Here is a 17,665-nt window from a genome sequence, read left to right on the forward strand (position 1 = left end):
TCATTAGTACTCCATTTTAATTGAAATTGACAGTTTAAAAGGACTAGACTAGTGTTTAATATCAACTTCTGGGGGGAAAAAAATCACATTTATATAAAAGAAATGCAACAGGCCAGCAGAAATCCAAAAACATCGCAGCTCCCATTATTGAGCATGGATGACACGTGCTGTTTGGGGTAGGATGATACTTTGGCTGGGTCATCAGAGAAACAGAACAAAGAGCACAAACCTCTGGTCTGTATTTATTCTAGACTTGGAATTCTCCAGGGGTCTGAAGATATAATTAGTATACACGAAGATGCTCTTTACAAACATGGATTCCAGCCCCCCCCCACCACAGTGCAACATTTGCTCACAAAAGTGTTCACACCCCAGTGTTTACACTCACGGACAGCAGGGGAAGTGAGTGAGTTTCACCATTATGGGGAAACATACTGAAGCTATTGACCGTTGCAGCACTTCTGATTTTGGTCATTTATGTTAGAGCAAGAGAAAAAAATGACAGTTAATTGTGAACAGATACTAACATAATTCCTAGCCTACTACTACACAATAAAATACAATAAAAATAAAACCTTCCCCACCACATTCATTAAGGTGGTAATAACTGTATGAAAAAGAAAAAAAGGCTGTAAACATATATAGAAAAGTTCAACTCTATCTTCTAAACAAATTACAAAACGATTTTTGTTTTTAACCTTGAGTGTTACTTAAAAAAAAATTATATGTAAACCTGTGGACCTAGTTACCAACCACAAAGACTTGTCCTAAGCCCAGGTTTGACCTTAAAGTTTGGCCTGAGCTAGTTTGGCCTTCAAGTTTTCTGCAAGTTTGTCCATAAACTCAAATGTATTCAAGTAGTCAGAACGCTGTATGCTGGGGAGAGAAAAAAATAAAAAAATAAAAAGAAGAAGAAAATTTAGTTTTTTCTTTTATATGGCAGGAGATAATTAAAAACAAATCATAGCAGAAAACTCATTAATATTAAGAAGTTACAAATCTATGAGCCTTGACTGAGGTTCTTACTCTGTGTTCAGGTAACCTGCAGTGGGGCCTATTGCACATGCTTTCACAGGAGACTACTTGCTGTGTGGCTTCAAACTACAGGAGCTTTAGGTCAGGCTAATGCCAGTGTGACTGAAACTGGTCCATTTAAAGTTTGTTAATAAATGCCTAAAGAGTAGGTCACAAAACCACTATATTGGTAGGAATGTTGCAAATGTATCTTTGCTGGAGATTTAAGTGTTAATAAATGCCTAAAGAGTAGGTCACAAAACCACTATATTGGTAGGAATGTTGCAAATGTATCTTTGCTGGAGATTTAAGTGTTAATAAATGCCTAAAGAGTAGGTTACAAAACCACTATACTGGTAGGAATGTTGCAAATGTATCTTTGCTGGAGATTTAAGTTAAGAAATATGTAGTAAATGAGTCCATCTCTTTCCTGGGCTATACCAACTGTGACAAATCTCTGATGGTGTACTGGTGGGAAATAATATTAATTTGTATTTTAGTAGGATTTCATATTTTATTTGTTTTATTTAAAATTTTTAAATGTTTATACATTTTAATTGAAATGCAATTATCTCAAGTCCTAGCTCTTTCCATGCCCCTCTTCTCTCTAATTGATAGTCTTCTTCCCCAATTATTATTGTTATATACATATGTATATGCATGCATAAATATGCAATTATAACCTGATGAGTCCATTTTTGTTGTTGTGTGTTTATGGTTTCAGGGCTGACTTTATAATTTCTCCTTGAGAGAGGATTCTGATTAACAGCTGACCTAGCTAAGACACTGGCTCCCAGGTCCTCAAAAAAAAAAAAAAAATCCTGGCACCGCAGGGACACTGGTAGGTGCTCCAGGAAGGGACTACACCATCTGGATCACTTATATTTATACTTAGTTTATTTACTCATTGGGAAGTTAAAGAGTTAAAGAAAACAAAGGGGAAGAATAATCTACTCCCCAAGTACACTTCAGTATCAATTTCTTCTAAAGATTTATTTTTATTAAGTTATGTGTGTGCATACACACACATCAGTGAAGCTACCTAATCCCTGGAGTTGCACTTATAGGTGGTTGTGAGCCACCAATGTTCTCTGCAAGAGCAGTAAATGCTCACAAGCACTGAGCCATCATTCCCTCATTTGTTTGTTTGTTTTTTAATTAATTAGAACCCTTTCATTTTAACAGCTGCCCACTAGGTCAGAAATCAGCAAAGTTAGAGTCCCGCTCATAAATCAAATCTAGTGGTAGCCCAGTTCTGTACACGGGAGTTTGAGTGGCATGCCACTGTACCTATGCATTTCTTTATGATCTATGACCACTTTCCTGCTACAGTGACAAATGTGTATGTGTGTGGTTGTACAAAGGTGATTTCACAGAGTTAAGTAGGTCATCTACCTGCTACTGCACAATACACACGTCGTGTGTACTGACCCCAGAAAAGATTAAACAACTCACATAATTTCAGTGAGGGGTGATCTGACCACATAGCACAGGGTGTCTCACACTTACTTGGATAAGCCTTTAATGCAAGCAGCCAGGTCCTTAGTCATAAAGCCAGCCTCAATGGTCTCAATGCAGACTTCTTCCAAAGACTTTGCAAAGAAGCTGAGCTCAGCATTGTTGTCAAGCTTTGCTCTATGGGCTAATCCTCGGGACCAGGCGAAAATGGAAGCTTAGAAAAGAAAACAAACAGTCACTATTTCAAATCACTCAAGTACGGAGAGTCCTAGTATTCCACTCTTTCCAGATATGGGGCAGGCTTTTGTTTCGGTGATGGGCATCCTTAGGTGCTGGGAGTTACAGATGAGTTTTAGGATGGTTGGAAATATTTTATCTGAAGCTTTGTTAAAAGAGATTTACCTATTTGGCCTTAAGTGACACTTCATTGTTCCAAGGGTAAAGAAAAATGCTTTTGAAAATGTTCCTCTCTGTAACATCTACTCTTCAACAAAATAGAAGATTGATCTTCTGCCCTTTAAAGAACTTGGGAAGCAGAGAGAGGAGGATTACTACAAGTTTAAGGCTAAGACTGAGCTACATATGAAAGCTCTAGGCTAGCAGAGGCTACATAGACTTTGTCTCATTATTCACCCTCTAAATAAAACAAAGGGGTGATCTTGGTGATGATTTTGCAGGAGTCTCTGAGTAGCAAAGATATATGTCTTAGCTCCTCTGAGGTTGCCTTTGAAGAGCTGTTTGGAAATCCGTAAAGTAGATGCCATCTTACCAATGGGGTTGGTGGACGTCTCCTGTCCTTTCTGATACATGCGGTAGTGACGTGTGACAGTGCCATGGGCAGCCTCTGCTTCTACCGTCTTACCATCCGGACAAATCAGCACACTGGTCATCATGCCAAGGGAGCCGTAACCTGTAAGTGTAGAGTGTGCAGTGTTGGGTCCAGCCGCATGGACAGCACTGCTCTAAGATGAGGGTAAGTGACTTGACGTTGACGGGTTATGATAAACAAAAACACACGTGCATACGAACATCAGCGATGCCCTTCAGAAAGCAATGAACCAATGCTTCAAGCCTGAATCAAACTGTCTGGAGAGGCCATTATTCTCTCAGGAGCATCTACTTTGTGTTAAGGGGTGACCTATACTCCATTCCACTTCTGTGGTTTCGTGGTTCCCACGGCTGAGTCCTCCTGCCTATAAAGTTAGATCACAAAAGGACTTCCTTCACCGAGTTCCTGTGGGATTAGAGGAAGACACGCATAACCATGAACATGGGGCTGCATACTTCTATCCCTTGGCACAGAACTTCCTATCAAGTAAGAGCCCACTCTATTGTCCTGTGCAGAATGTCCCTTTGTTCTGGAGTACGGAAGTGGAGTATCTGCTGCCCTCCTGTGACTCACTCACCCTTGCTGAGAGGGGGTACAAAGGCAGATTGAAAGCAGCTTGGGATGGGTGGGTGTAGCAACAACTCTTCTTTCCCTTGTGCTCAATGCTCTGGACAAACCACTCGTTTCTGCAGTTCCCTATCCAGGGAAACTTACTGCCACTTTTAAATCCATGCAACTGCTTTTTCTTTTCATGCATTCGTTACTTGATTGCAAAGCACTTCCATTTTCTTTACCCCCCCATGACCACCTAATGAAGCTGATGATAAATTATAATAAAGAGGTTAAAAGCAGGCTACTTTTTTTTTTTGTCTGACACCAAGAAGATTCTTTTATTTTACTTTTTGGTCGCATTAATTATTATTATTATTATTAATTTGGTATATGTATATACAAATTAATAATAATAATAATAATAATAATAATAATATACATATTTGTATATGTATGCACATATGCACCCATATTATGTGTAAAGATCACAGGGCAACTTTTGAGGACAACTTCTATCCTTCCACTGTGTGGATCTTGGGAACTGAACTCTAATCACCATGCTTGGTGGTAGATGCCTTTGCCTGCTGAGTCATTTTACCAGCCTATGGTCATCTTTTACTTCACTGAAATCAATCTTCCTCCTCCTTATGCATTTGTAAGTGATTAGACAAAACAAAACAAAAACTTCATACGAAAGTTAAAAGTCACTGAATTTTCCTATCGTCGGATCTCACACCGAAAATGTAAAAAGAGAACCAAGGTATTCTGGCAAGGAGTAAAGTCAGGGACTCCTAACTATTAAGGACGGGATCCCCAATAGCTCATGAGCTGGCAACAAGTCCTCAGCAGGCTCCCAAGGAATTGAGATTGCTCTTCCTGTTGCCTAACTGTACCAGTCTAAATCTACTCACATTGATCTGACAGCAGCTCCTCAGGTTGAGATTGGTAAACAGAGGGAAAGCATTTAAAAAGCAAAGGTGCTTCTGTGTGGGAGCAGCTGCTCCAGTATCTGTGCAGCCCCGAGGCTTCCGATGCAGTGACTGGTGAGGGGTTTCGTGCTTTACTGTGGGTCTGACCTATGCTCCCCCCCACTCGGTGGCTTCATTCTTCCTACCCAACATATCTACCACAACACCAGCTGTGCCATGGTCAAGCCGAGAACGTTAAATGAAAGGCAGTGAGTACACAGAAGTTGTGTCTCTCCAGAAGAGGGAGGCCAGCTCTGCTGCCTTGCAATCTGATTGGCTCTCCGAGGTCACGTGGTTTAAGGCTCTACGCAAGCGCAGACCTTACTGCACTTTAGTATTTCTCAGACACTTTCTTCTTATGAGGGCAGGACATTTAACAACAGTGGGTGTGGGGATTTAGCTCACGATACAGAACACGCCTAGCCATGCAAGGCTTTAGAATGGCTTTGTGTACCTTGCCTGGAACTCTGATGACACCCATCGGTTAACTTTATCTACCACGGTGTCACTACAAAGGACACCACTTGGCATAAACACATGAGATTTTAGAGGGACGGAAAGTTACTTAACCAGTATATATGATAGTAATGTTATCTTCTGTTGGTCTGGCCTGCTGATTTTCAAACTGATCAGAGACACTCAGCTTGCACAAGACCAAAAGCAGTACCTCCTGCGGCAAAATTAATATAATTGGAACTCACACAAACACGCATCTGCAGAGATTCAGGTTCGTGGACTTCCCCTTGTGTAAACCGGAAACCGAAGGGCAATCTGGTGCAGAGTCAGGGAATTTTACATGGCATAACTACCCTGTCTGTAGCTCCAAGTCCAGGGAACCTGGTGCTTTCAGACACACATGCAGGCAAAGTACTAATGCACACAGAAGTCATAAAAACAAACAAAAACCTCAAGTCCCTTGTCACAACAGACAACTTTGTGGAATAACCTCACTGCCAGGACATGACTCCTCTACATGGTCCTTTGGCCATTTATTTCGATTTACCTTGGGCTACTGAGTCTGACTGCACATCGCCATCATAGTTCTTACAGGCCCAGATGAAGCCTCCCTCTGATTTCATAGCCTGGGCCACCATGTCATCTATGAGCCTGTGTTCATAGCAGATGTTCTTAGCTTCAAACTGGGACTTGTATTGCCTAAAACAAGCAAACAGACAAGAAAAAACAAGAATAAAAGAGAATCAGTTTGATCAGGGATACCATTTGCAATTCCGCCAAAGGACAGGAAACATTTTTTAGTAGATACAGCATAACCTTGGGGCAGACAAGCATTCCTATCCTGAACCCTCAAAGTGGCCGTCTCTCAGAGCCCCGTTCTCTCTTATGAACGAAGGTCTAAGAATTATATGAGAAAAACAGATTCTCCCACATACTTTACTTCCTACCGTTTTCAGTAATGATCAGAATCTGCGATTCAGCTTATCTTAAAAATGTAATGGTGGCCAAGCCTGGGACAGATGCCACAGTGCCCAAGCCTGGACAGATGCCACAGTGCCCAAGCCTGGACAGATGCCACAGTGCCCAAGCCTGGACAGATGCCACAGTGCCCAAGCCTGGACAGATGGGCACAGGAACAGGAATTGCTTTGCTTCAGCAAAGGTCTCACTTCACTTCTGAGCTCCCATCTGAACACTCCCCTAACAGAGAGTTCCACCATGTTATGAGCAAACACAAGTACGCCTCACCATGGCTGGAATGAGAACCGTTACATACAAAGACCTCAACTCAAGCAAAGGTCTTAAGGAAAACAAACTGGGCCTGCTTCAGAAACGCACACTTTCAAAACACTGGTAATTTGCAACATAAATGGGCTTCTTTATCCAAACACTGAAGAACCCTGTCCCTACCCAAAAAAAAAAAAAAAAGCTTGGCCCCTATTTAAGAACACATTTACCTTCTAAGAGCCCTTCAGAGTAGCTTCCTTTCAGTCCTAAATCTCATATTTGCCATTACCCAATCAATGTAAGGGTTCATGATGTTGCTCAGTCAGTTTGCCCCAAGAGCTACACCCTAAATGCCCTCAATTCTTACTTGAAAACAGAAAAAGGAATAAGGGCTGTAGTTACTTGTCATAGATCTCCTGGAAGATGTCTTTGAAACGCCCGTCATACTTCTTCAGGATAGTGTTCTTGGTGCTTAGATACAAAGGCCAGCCCTTCGACAGAGCCATTTGGAAGGAACTGTGTGCAAAGTCTTCGATTGACTTATCCTGGTTGTACATGCCCATGGCAACACCACCACCTTCTGTGGAGAGCAGATCACCAAGAACAAAGAGAAGAAATGTTAGGATGGTAGTATTTGTACCTAGGCTAAAACCATGTACAATAAGGACCAATTTCTCAGCAGCCACCATGGGCTCAGGACTGAGAAATCCCAGGAGAACTTCCAACTTAAACAGCCCACTGCCCAGGCACAGAGGGGAAGCATTTGTTCTAGATAAGAATGTCTTAATGTATTTTAGAAAGGCAACAGTAGTAAGAAAATAATATGGCCTTTAAGGTCCCAAAGATTGCAGGCACTGAGGTACAACACGGGCTACACAGCAAGAACCTGTCTCAAAGACAAAAACAAAAGATCCTGAAGATATCAAAATATGGAAAACTACCCCTGGGAACTAGAAGTGTATTCAGGAATGGGCAAGGAAGTTGGAACTCTTTACTTGTTTGTTTGTTTGTTTATTTCTTTGAGACAGGGTTTCCCTGTGTAGCACTGGCTGTCTTGGAACCTGCTCTGTAGACCAGGCTGGCCTCAAAGTCACAGAGATCCTATCTCTGCCTCCCGAGTGCTGGGATTAAAGGCATGCACTATTTCCTGATTGTACTTTATTTTTTTTAACTCTGTACATATACGATGTGTGTGTGTGTGTGTGTGTGTGTGTGTGTGTGTGTGTGTGTGTGTCACTGCACTCATAGGCCAGAAGACAACCTCAGCCTTTGCTGCTGCAGGCAGAATCTCCTTTACTGCTCACTACTGCATTCATCAGGTTAGCTAGTTTGTGAGCTCCAAAGTCTCTTGTCTCTGCTTCCCATGTCCCTGTAGGGGCACTGGGATTACCAATATTTACTTTCTGTGCCTGGCTTCGTGTGTGGGATCTGAGGATTTCAGTGAGTGATCTCTTCAGTTCCCAGCATGCATCTTAAACTTAGGTAGACACAATGGAGAAAGATTTGCATTTGAACTACTGGGTAAAAATCTTCTAACTTTCTGGGAGATGCTGAACCCACCTGTGATAATTGCGGTAAATAATTACATCACATGGAATCATCAGTGTTTCACAACTCTTTATTAACTGACCTCTGTTATTACTGAAAGTCAGAACCTGAAGCCATGCCAAGGCCCCAGGCTAACTTGGCTGAGAATGGGGAAAAACACTAAACCCGTAGAACTAGAATCTATGAAGACATAGAATCTATGAAAACACTATCACTTGGAGGAGGCAAGGAATGCAAATGCTGGGGAGGCTCTGGGTTTCCTGTTTGTGTGAATGCTTAAAATTCTGGACATGGTTTAAGATAAATTTGTGTATGTGTGAGTGACTGCATGCACACGTCTGTGCATAGACAATGTGTGGAGATCAGGACCACTTCAGGTGTTGGTCTTCCATCTTGTTTACCGCAGGGTCTCATTGTAGATTCAGGTTGTCTTTTTAGGCAGTCCATAACTAGGGCTTTTTTTTTTCCTTCTGATTTTTCCAGACTTCTCTGTGTAGCTATGGCTGTCCTGGAACTCAGTCTGTAAACCAGGCTGACCTTAAACTCACAGAGATTGGCCTGCCTCTGCCTCCCAAGTGCTAGGATTAAAGGTGTGTGCTACTGTCACTTGGCCATAGCTGAGTTTACTGTAACAAGGTTGCCTAAGGCATCAGTACAGTGAAATACAGGAGAGACAGACTTCACATACCTTCAAAGTTATGCACCGTGTATGTCACTTTCTGAGATCCATCTTTTGGTGTGTAGGTTATCTCTACTTTTCCAGGCCCAGGAACAACAAAATCAGTTGCTCTGTACTGTGAAGAGGGGAACATGCATTAGAAAAAGTACCCCACCTGAAACCACTAAGGGCAAAAAATAGATTATGAAGCCAAACTCCAGGTGTGTAACTTGAGGCTCTTGGGTTTTAAGAGCTGGGGTTGTGGGTGGTGGGGTCCACTCTGAGGGAGGTCTGCTAGTTAGTAATAATGCATGTTGAAGGTCGGCACATCTTCATCAGGAGCCTATGGTATAGACAGCGGCTGTTTGAGCATCAATTCAGAGAGGATGGAAAGCGACAAAGCTCTGTCTTAGCTTTGTTTCTGTTGCTGTGATAAGATCCTCCAACAACAGCAATTCAGGGAAGAAAGGGCTTCTTTCAGCTCAGCTCCAGGTGGAAGTGACTTTCACAGTGGAAGTCACAGCTGCAGGGGCTAAGGCCCCATCACCGCCACAGTCAGGAACAGAAAGCAATGCACTTGTGTACACTTACGCTCTGCTTTCTTTCATCCAACTCAAGGTCCAGTGGGTGGGAAGCGGTGCCACCCATGTTCAGGGAGGACCTTCCCTCTTAAATTAACTGATTCAAAAAAAAAAAAAAAAAAATCCCTCATAGATAAACCAAGAGGCCAACAGAAATCAAGACAATTCCTTCTTGAGACTCGTTTTCAAGTGATTCTAGACTGTTAAAATGACAATCAAAACTATCCACCACAGACTTTTTCCCCTCAGGGAGCTTGTAGCTGAGTAAAGGCAGCTGTGGATCAGAAGCATCTTGAAGAAATTTTACATGTCAAAAGTGGGGTGGGGGATGCTGGGTGGAGTGAGACAACAGGAAAAGATAATCTTGGTTATGGTCCAGAGGGAATGCTTGAGGGAGATGCCAGCAGTGGTCCTGATGATGGGAAGAGAGCTGACATCATGTCCTGATGCTAATTAGAAGCTGGAGGCACATCTGATTCTGGCACCAGTTTTTCATGAAGGGACTAGGGAAGGACACACCTGGTCAAGTGGCTGGGGATGTGACCGGCTGTTAAGTTTTCAGGGTTCAGTCTCCCTCTGTGATGATCCCTGTTACTAATACCGACACATGTCCACAGAAAGCAGACATTCTGGAAGCAATGGCAGACTGATGGCCCCAGGTTAAGGCAGTTCAAAGAATGGGTACCTCCGAGATGGGCCTGAGCCACTCTGCAGTGGAGACATGTGACCTCAACACACTAGGTACTTACAAGTCATTGCTGCATGCGACCTTTCTCAGGGTGGGTGCCAGCTACACCTGCTGCTTTACAGTAATCCTAGCCACAGTGTGCAAAAGGTCAGTCAGATAACAGTGAGGACACGAAGGCACTATTTGCCCTTTGTACAGATTTATGCACATTAAACCCAGAGTCAACATGCTATTTAAAAAACAAAAGAAAGAAAAAGAAGATAGAATACATTCCCCAATTGACCGAAACCGCAAGAATTAAGCAATCAAAAGACAAACAGAAAATACCAGAGCAGGCAGCATGCTAATTAGGTCAATGATTAGGGCATCGGTACTTCTGCCACTTAGATTCCCTTCCTAGGGCTCCAGGAGACATCTGTGAAGGGCTGGCCAGGATGTCAATATCAAGAACAACAGTGTGAAACAAAAGCCATGTGACACATCAAGGACCAAGCTGGTGACCCGGCCCCCAGGAACACAGACATCTGCTGTGGCCACAGTTTTCAGGGAAGGAGTTCATAGAAGCCTCTGCCTGTTAGCAGTACATGTTTCTGTTTTGTTTAAGGTTCCTTTTGGTGTACAAGCTACTTTCTATTGAAACCTGGAACTTCAGTTTCTACAGACTAGGTAATCTGTGTTGTTGGCAACTTTTCTGCTCAGTTCACCAATGAGACCAACTGTAGGAGCACAGAAATGAATGGCATTTGTTTTCCAAGCAGTACAGAATGTTTTCACAAGACTGATTGCAACTACCAGGTGACTTTCTCTCTATCCACGAAGTGATCAATTTGATGTAATGCCTGGTAGTTCATGGGGCTGCACATTAGAATAGGTGGGATTAAGAAAAAAACAAAACAAAACAAACAAACAAAAAAAACACTGATCAAATTTCAACTGTGCTAAGACGGGGCTCAACTACTAGAAGTAAAACAAAACAAAGACAAACAAACAGACATTAAAAACCCAAAACAAATCAAAGCAGCAATGCAACAAACCCATCACCATTACCACCAGTAGCAAAATGAGAAGGTCCCGTTGAGCAGCCAACATTGAAACCCTCTGATCTGAGCATACATTCTTACCAGTGCAAAAATGGTGATATTGTGTGGAATATCTTAACAAAAGGATATTTGGGGGGAAAAATGTATTAAGATGGGTACTTATTTGAAAGTGTATCTGTATTTTTGCCCTTTCCTAAACATATGTAAATGGATAGTTTGTGTATAATATATGTTAGACCTCTCTTAAAGGCATAGATGCCCAAAGAATGAACAAAGATATTGGAGCTAAGGTCTGTGAAAAATAAACATGAAAACTCAATTTTGCTCACTCAAATGACTTACCTGGTCCCCATACGCATGTCGGCCAATGATGATGGGTTTTACCCAGCCTGTCACTAGCCGGGGGATATTTTTGCAGATAATAGCTTCCCTGAAGACAGTGCCACCCAGAATGTTTCGGATGGTGCCGTTAGGTGATTTCCACATTTGTTTCAACTTGAACTCCTCAACCCTCTTCTCATCAGGAGTAATGGTTGCACACTTGACGCCAACGTTGTATTTCTTTATAGCCTCTGCCGCGTCCTTGGTGACCTGGTCGTTGGTGGCATCACGATTCTCTATGCCTAAATCATAGCTTGGAGAGGGAGAGATGTCAGGGCAACTGTGCAGACAGACTGACAGGCTGCAACCTGAATGCAGAGCTTGCTGGGCCAAAGTGAAGACCCTAAACATGTATGTCAAGTTTTAGCATCAAACAAAAGATGGGTGCTTAACTTGGAAAAGAAAAAGGGAAGCTACACTAGGAGGCTGTGTCCTGTCTCCCTCATTTATAGTGGAAGCTGCCTATCAGGAAACTAAGCTGAAGCCAGTACAGTCTGCTAAACTGCCTCCTGTTTTTCACCATTTGAAGGCAGCATCAGCTTAGAGGCAACCCTTCAGCCTGGCTTCCATCCATACAACTAGCAAACAAATTCAAGCCAAGGTCAACCTTATTTTCCCACTGTAAGTTGCATACTTTATAAGGATTAAAGGGCTGGTCTGCATTTCTGCATGGAAGTGTTAGGAAGCTTAGCTCTTGCCCATCAGTGCGGAGAACTCTTTTGTTAAAGCCAGTTAGTCACACGGTGAACCTTCCCCTACTTCTTGGCAAGTCTCTTTGTTCTGGAAACAAGCCTGAAGTTTATTGGAGAAGCAATAGAACCTACCAACTATCTTGTATGCACCGTATTTAGCACCAGCTCCCATAGTGCAGACTATTGGCAGAGGAATGGATGCTGGCTGTCCACGGAGCATAAGAAATAACCATAAAGCTTAAGTATGTAGTGGTTGGTTACAAGTAACACAAGCTGGGAGGTGCACCAGCTTTTTATTTTGGTTGTAATATAGACAATATCAGCGGCTTAGATTTACACAATCAAAGGGTAGCTAATGACATAATGTGAACCAAGTATCTGTACCCAACTCAGCAACAGGATGTGTACAGAGTGGTTCTGGGTCAAGGCAAAGGCAGACATTGATAGTTTGCCTTAAATATATTGCTCAACATTATACCATGCCAGCCTTTGACCACTTCACCCTTTAAATATTGTCTCTACGTAGCTCAAATGTGCACAAAAGCAAGGGGCAAGCTTATGAACAACACCAGGAGCACACAGGCCAGTAGGTGGGTGAAACACACCTTTAGTACAAGCACTTGAAGGCAGAGGCAGGTAGATCTCTGAGTTCGAGACCAGCCTGGCCTACAGAGCAAGTTCCAGGACAGGCAGGGCTACAAACAAACAAACAAAAAACCCAAAAAACAAAACAAAACAAAAAACCAACCAATCAAACAACAACAAAACAAAAAGAAAAAAGGACAGAACAAATAACATTCTTCCTAATCTGCCTCTAAATACAGCCAACAGGGGGAAGGGCACAGGACTCTTAGGGAGCTGCTTCTGGAGGGTGGGCACTCTGGCAAGTGGCCTGAAGATGCAGGAGGCGAAGGGAAGCCCCACCCACTGACTCAGCAGATAAGCAGGAGAGCCATTTGGAAAGGACAAACATTTCACATTTCCTCTCGTCCCCTGTTTTCTTTCCTTCCACAAGTCATATACTAACTGCTCCAGACTGCTGGTTTATTAAGCTATTCACAGGGGAAACAAAGTTAGACAGGCCCCCAAAATCGCCATGTTTCTCTTATAGGGCTTAACTTTGAAATAATGTCAATCCCACCTTTTCTAACAGTATGTTGAAATAGGAGATTCCCTTTTTCTAACAGTATGTTGAGATAGGAGCAATGGCTCAGGGGGTAAATATTCATGCTCCTAAGCCTGATGATCTGAGGTTGAGAGTTAGATCCTTGGAGCTGACATGGTAGAAGGAAGGAATCCACTTCCATAAGTTGGTTGTCCCGATCTCCACATGGACACAGTGGAATGTGTGCACATACACACACAAATTAAAACAAAAGATTCATCTGTATATATTTAAGATAAAAAAATGAGCTTTGGCTAAGAATTGTGGCATATGACTGTTGCCCTAGCATTTGGGAAGCTGAGGCAGGAGGACTGTTTTGAGTTCAAGGCCAATCTGGGCTAAGTAGCGAGTCTCTATGTCTTAAAGAAAACCCAAAAAAAACCCAACTCAAACAACAACAAAACCCTTAAACCTCTTATCACAAAGCACAGGGATTATAATGTAACAAAATGTCAGGTACAATGTGAAACAATGTTTCCGAGTTTGCTGGCTGCAGAGAAGAGCAAAGTATTTACCTATGCAGATCCAGTTCCACATAGGGAAGAATGAGTTTTTCCTTAATCAAGTCCCAAATAATTCGTGTCATTTCATCTCCTTGCATCTCCACCACAGAACCGCCATGGATTTTTCTGGACATTTTTACTTCTATAACTCTAATTAAAAGAGAGAGAGAGAGAGAGAGAGAGAGAGAGAGAGAGAGAGAGAGAGAGAGAGAGAGAGAGAGAGAGAGAGATGCACCTTGTCATGTTATAAAGTAGAAATGAAGTATCAATGAATTGGTGACTATTATAGAAAACAATTTATAATAGCCTAGTTATCTAGATAGTCATAATTACATTTACCAACATGACTGAGAACTTCTCTGTGTGGCTTCTGAATCAGGATTATAAAATGAGTCTGTAAGAGATTATTTTTCCACTTGAGAGAGGAATAGCTTTGCCAAGGACATCTGGCTAAAGGGTAGGGGAAACCTGATCCTGAAATACACTCTTAATAATGCAATCATTATTCTCAACCATTACAAGAGCAAATCTGTTATCACAGAGATGATTCAATGTGGGGCTATATTACTGAAGTGATTTCTTCTCAGATAGAGAAATCAGGATACAGAAAGGCCCCTGCATGGTACACAGGCTTATCCAAGTTATTTTTCTTGATATTTCAAATCCTGCGCTGTTCCCTTGGCTTTTCGGGGGCAAGAACAGCTATTTGTCTGATAGGACACTACATTGTTCTCGGAAGGCCATCACTTTAAAAAGTATGGATTTTCCAGGCACTGATGTCGTATGCCAGGCAGGTGGATCTGAGTTTGAGACCAACCTGGTCTACAGAGCAAGTGTCAGGACAGCCAGAGCTACACAGAGAAACCCTGTCTCAAAACAAACCAAAAGTATTAATTTATCTGATTCCAATAAAGGGCAAAGGTAACTGCTTGGAAAAAGAGAAACTTCAAGGCTTTAAAGAACAACATGATTGTTGCTCAATAGGCAAAAAGGTCCCCAAACCTCTGAGAATATCTGTTCCTTATAAGACACTGTTGTGTAACTGTTTCCTTGGTGGCTGAAATTCTAACCTATACCAAGTTTTTAAAATGGGCAGGTAAACAACTCAAAGTATCTTCAGGATGTCCCTGAAACTGAGTAGAGTCTCTAGGTCCCACCCCCAGAGTAAACAATAGAAGCTGAGATTCTCAGACATTTGAAGAAGACAAGTGAGATCAGACCCAGACCAGCCGCCTGGAAAGGACAGTCTGAAATCTGTTGAGCTGCCAGCAGGCTGTGCAGTGTTACCCCAGATTCCCAGCTTTTGGGAGTTCTCACCCATGCTAGGGTGAGGTGATGCAGAGCCATTTTGCTAATCTTACCCATATTCCTGTAAGTCACCCAACAGAAGTCATTGGTTTGCAAAGTTGGACTTTAGTCATGTCTCTACTTCATCCTAGAATCCCTGTATGGGCTGCATGTGTTGAATTTCCCCATTCTGTCACACAATGGGACACTATAAGGGGAACTTTCTTTCCAGAAATGCAGTGGCAGATTTATTGAGGTTATAGCTGAGGACCAGAAAAGTTGGGAGACTTTAAAGCAATTAGATAACAACCCAAAGCTGTCTTGGAAAGTATAGCTAAACTAATTTGATCCTTAAATTAAAAAAAAAAAAAAAAAAGCTAATGATTATTAGACAGTAGGTCTCAGCTCCTCACAAGAAGCCAGGAATATTTTCCCAACTCTCAAGTCCCATTTTTTACCTTTGAGATTTGCATTTCTAGAATCCTACTTCTAGTATTGAAGTGGTACCCTGAGTCCATTACCGAGAAGTTTCTGAAACTCAATTAAAAGTAATCAACAAACGGGTATGGGTGAACCAATACCCATCAGATACAACTTAAAGATTAACTTTCAGTAGATCATAAAGTTCAAAATCTGTACCATTTTCACATGACCTTGCTTTGAAGGCAAACAAGAGACAGCAAACTTAGCTGGGTTTCGAAACTGCACCGTCATGGTCATGTTCCTACCCAGCAGTACACAACTGTTAGGACGAGGCTATTTTTCTGTGATGGCAGATACAGCTAACAAAAGACCCCCCCCCAGGGCCTGGAATGTCTGCAATTTTTGTTTTGTTATCTTCTTCTTGGTGAATAAATTCTGCTATAATCTTTCTATATCTCAGAATGCACCAAATGAATGAGTCAAGTCCGGTTTCCTTTGCTTTATCTATCTGTTGGCTTCTTAGGACCAGTAAATTCAAGAAGTAAAGCTGGATTGTGACGAGTGTTGAGTTTCTTCTAGGTTTGATTTCCATGGGATGTGTGGGCTTGAGGTACCCCTAGATTCCCTGACTTCTTGGGTCTCACATTTTTTTCTGACTCCACCCAACGGCAACTTTTGAAGCGTGATCCAAGCCCAACAGTTACCAGTTTATTTACACAGTCTGAAGGCAGCCTGCTTCCAACCTGACAGTCTCCGCAGTTCCAGAAAACAAACACAATAGACTAGTTAAGCAATCGGAACCCTTTGCCATACTTAATTATACTTCCATAAATCTCAAGTTTCTGTCTTGAGCCAATCCTTTTTTTTCCCTCAGCCAAGTTCAAGTTGCAAAACATGTGGGGACGCTAAGGAAGTAGTAGCAGCAGTAGTTAGAAAAGTCCTGCTTCCCTCTTTGTGGTGCTTACACGTGCACTAACGCCCGATTAACCATACAGGGTGGCCACGTTACGGAAATCAGAGTAGAGGGCAAAATTGCTAATTCTCATCTTGATGGTGAATCGACTTCCAGTAATAACAAGGCCTCTCAATTTTGATGACTTAAACAACGGTAGTTTCAATTTATCTCCTAAAACAAAGCAAAATCGGGAACCAGAAGCCTTTGCATACAACTGCCCCAGCCAGAAGGATTTATTTGGATTTAATACCAGCCTGACAGCCCAGTTTATCTGGTTTAAAGTACAGTGCTTGAGTGTAAGGGGTGGGGAGGAGAGAAGTTTATTTGCACAGGAGCCTTCCAAATAAAGGTCAACCGGCTCTTTGCGGGTCTCTGGTTTGCTCGACCTCAGGTGACTCGGAGACAGAAGATATCCTTGTGGGTGTTGTGCGCAAGTTCTGCTAATGAAGCTGACGTGGTACCTCCTTCCAGATCCCTACGCCAGCCCCTCCTCTCAGAGGTGCCAGGACCTTAAATTCGAGGTCTCTGAGATGGCTGCAGAACTCCTCTGGAATCGAATCCCCAGGGCGCCCCCAAGTGGCTAAGCAAACACTCCAGCCTCAAGCTGGAGGCCCGCCTACCTTCACCCCCTCACTCATTAGCACTCAAGGCAGGTCCCACCCCTGAATCTTGATGGGGTACACGCCTAAATTCCAGGCTCTCACCCTTTCTGCAACCAGTTTTCCTGCCTATTCCTTCTACACCCAGCACTCGAGAGTTCTGTGTGTCCACCTCAAACTAAATTCTCCTCCACGGGAGCAGATAGATCTGCCTTGCCACTTGTCACTGCTTGCAAGGTCCTCGCCGCCCCAATCGTACGATCCCACCCTCAGGGGCGCCCTTCTATACAGAAAGGCAAGCAGCACTCTGCTACTCCCGTTTCTCTTCCCTACTCCCAAACTCTGGAAGTGTCCCTGAGTTCACCAGGGCCTTGCCACTGAGTTCATCTCTGCACAGCCGAGACCTGGGTTTTCTTCCTTTTTTCTCACTCTATCCTTCTATGGAATAGTTTGATAGTAAGGGGCGGCGGCTGCCGCTATGAGCCCTGGGGCACCGGCAGGGAGGGGAAGGAGCGACCGCTGGCAGCCGGAGGCACCCCAGCTACTCACCGGTTCACACCCGCTGTTAGAACGGTTCACAGTTAGAACAGCAGCCGCCACAACCTTCGCTCAGACGCCCAAGGGGCAGGGTCAAGGTTTTTT

General features: G+C 42.9%; 1 protein-coding gene across 2 annotated transcripts; it reads right to left on the reverse strand.

Annotated features, from left to right (window-relative positions):
- IDH1 (isocitrate dehydrogenase (NADP(+)) 1) lies at positions 1-17,665 on the reverse strand. Of its 2 annotated transcripts, none has more exons than XM_080933276.1 (9): positions 17,573-17,665; positions 13,772-13,909; positions 11,361-11,652; positions 8,740-8,845; positions 6,906-7,083; positions 5,825-5,976; positions 3,242-3,382; positions 2,524-2,686; positions 1-876 (listed from the first exon to the last, which is right to left on the reverse strand). In XM_080933276.1, exons 2-9 carry the CDS (start codon positions 13,891-13,893, stop codon positions 786-788), a joined length of 1,245 nt encoding a protein of 414 aa, XP_080789402.1. In that variant the 5' UTR covers positions 13,894-13,909; positions 17,573-17,665; the 3' UTR covers positions 1-785. The 2 variants fall into 2 exon arrangements, with proteins under 2 accessions (XP_080789402.1, XP_080789403.1); XM_080933277.1 differs by having other exon boundaries at positions 13,772-13,901; positions 17,573-17,643.

This window comes from Micromys minutus (genome assembly GCF_963924665.1).
Source record: "Micromys minutus genome assembly, chromosome: 19".
In the NCBI taxonomy this organism is placed as follows: domain Eukaryota; kingdom Metazoa; phylum Chordata; class Mammalia; order Rodentia; family Muridae; genus Micromys; species Micromys minutus.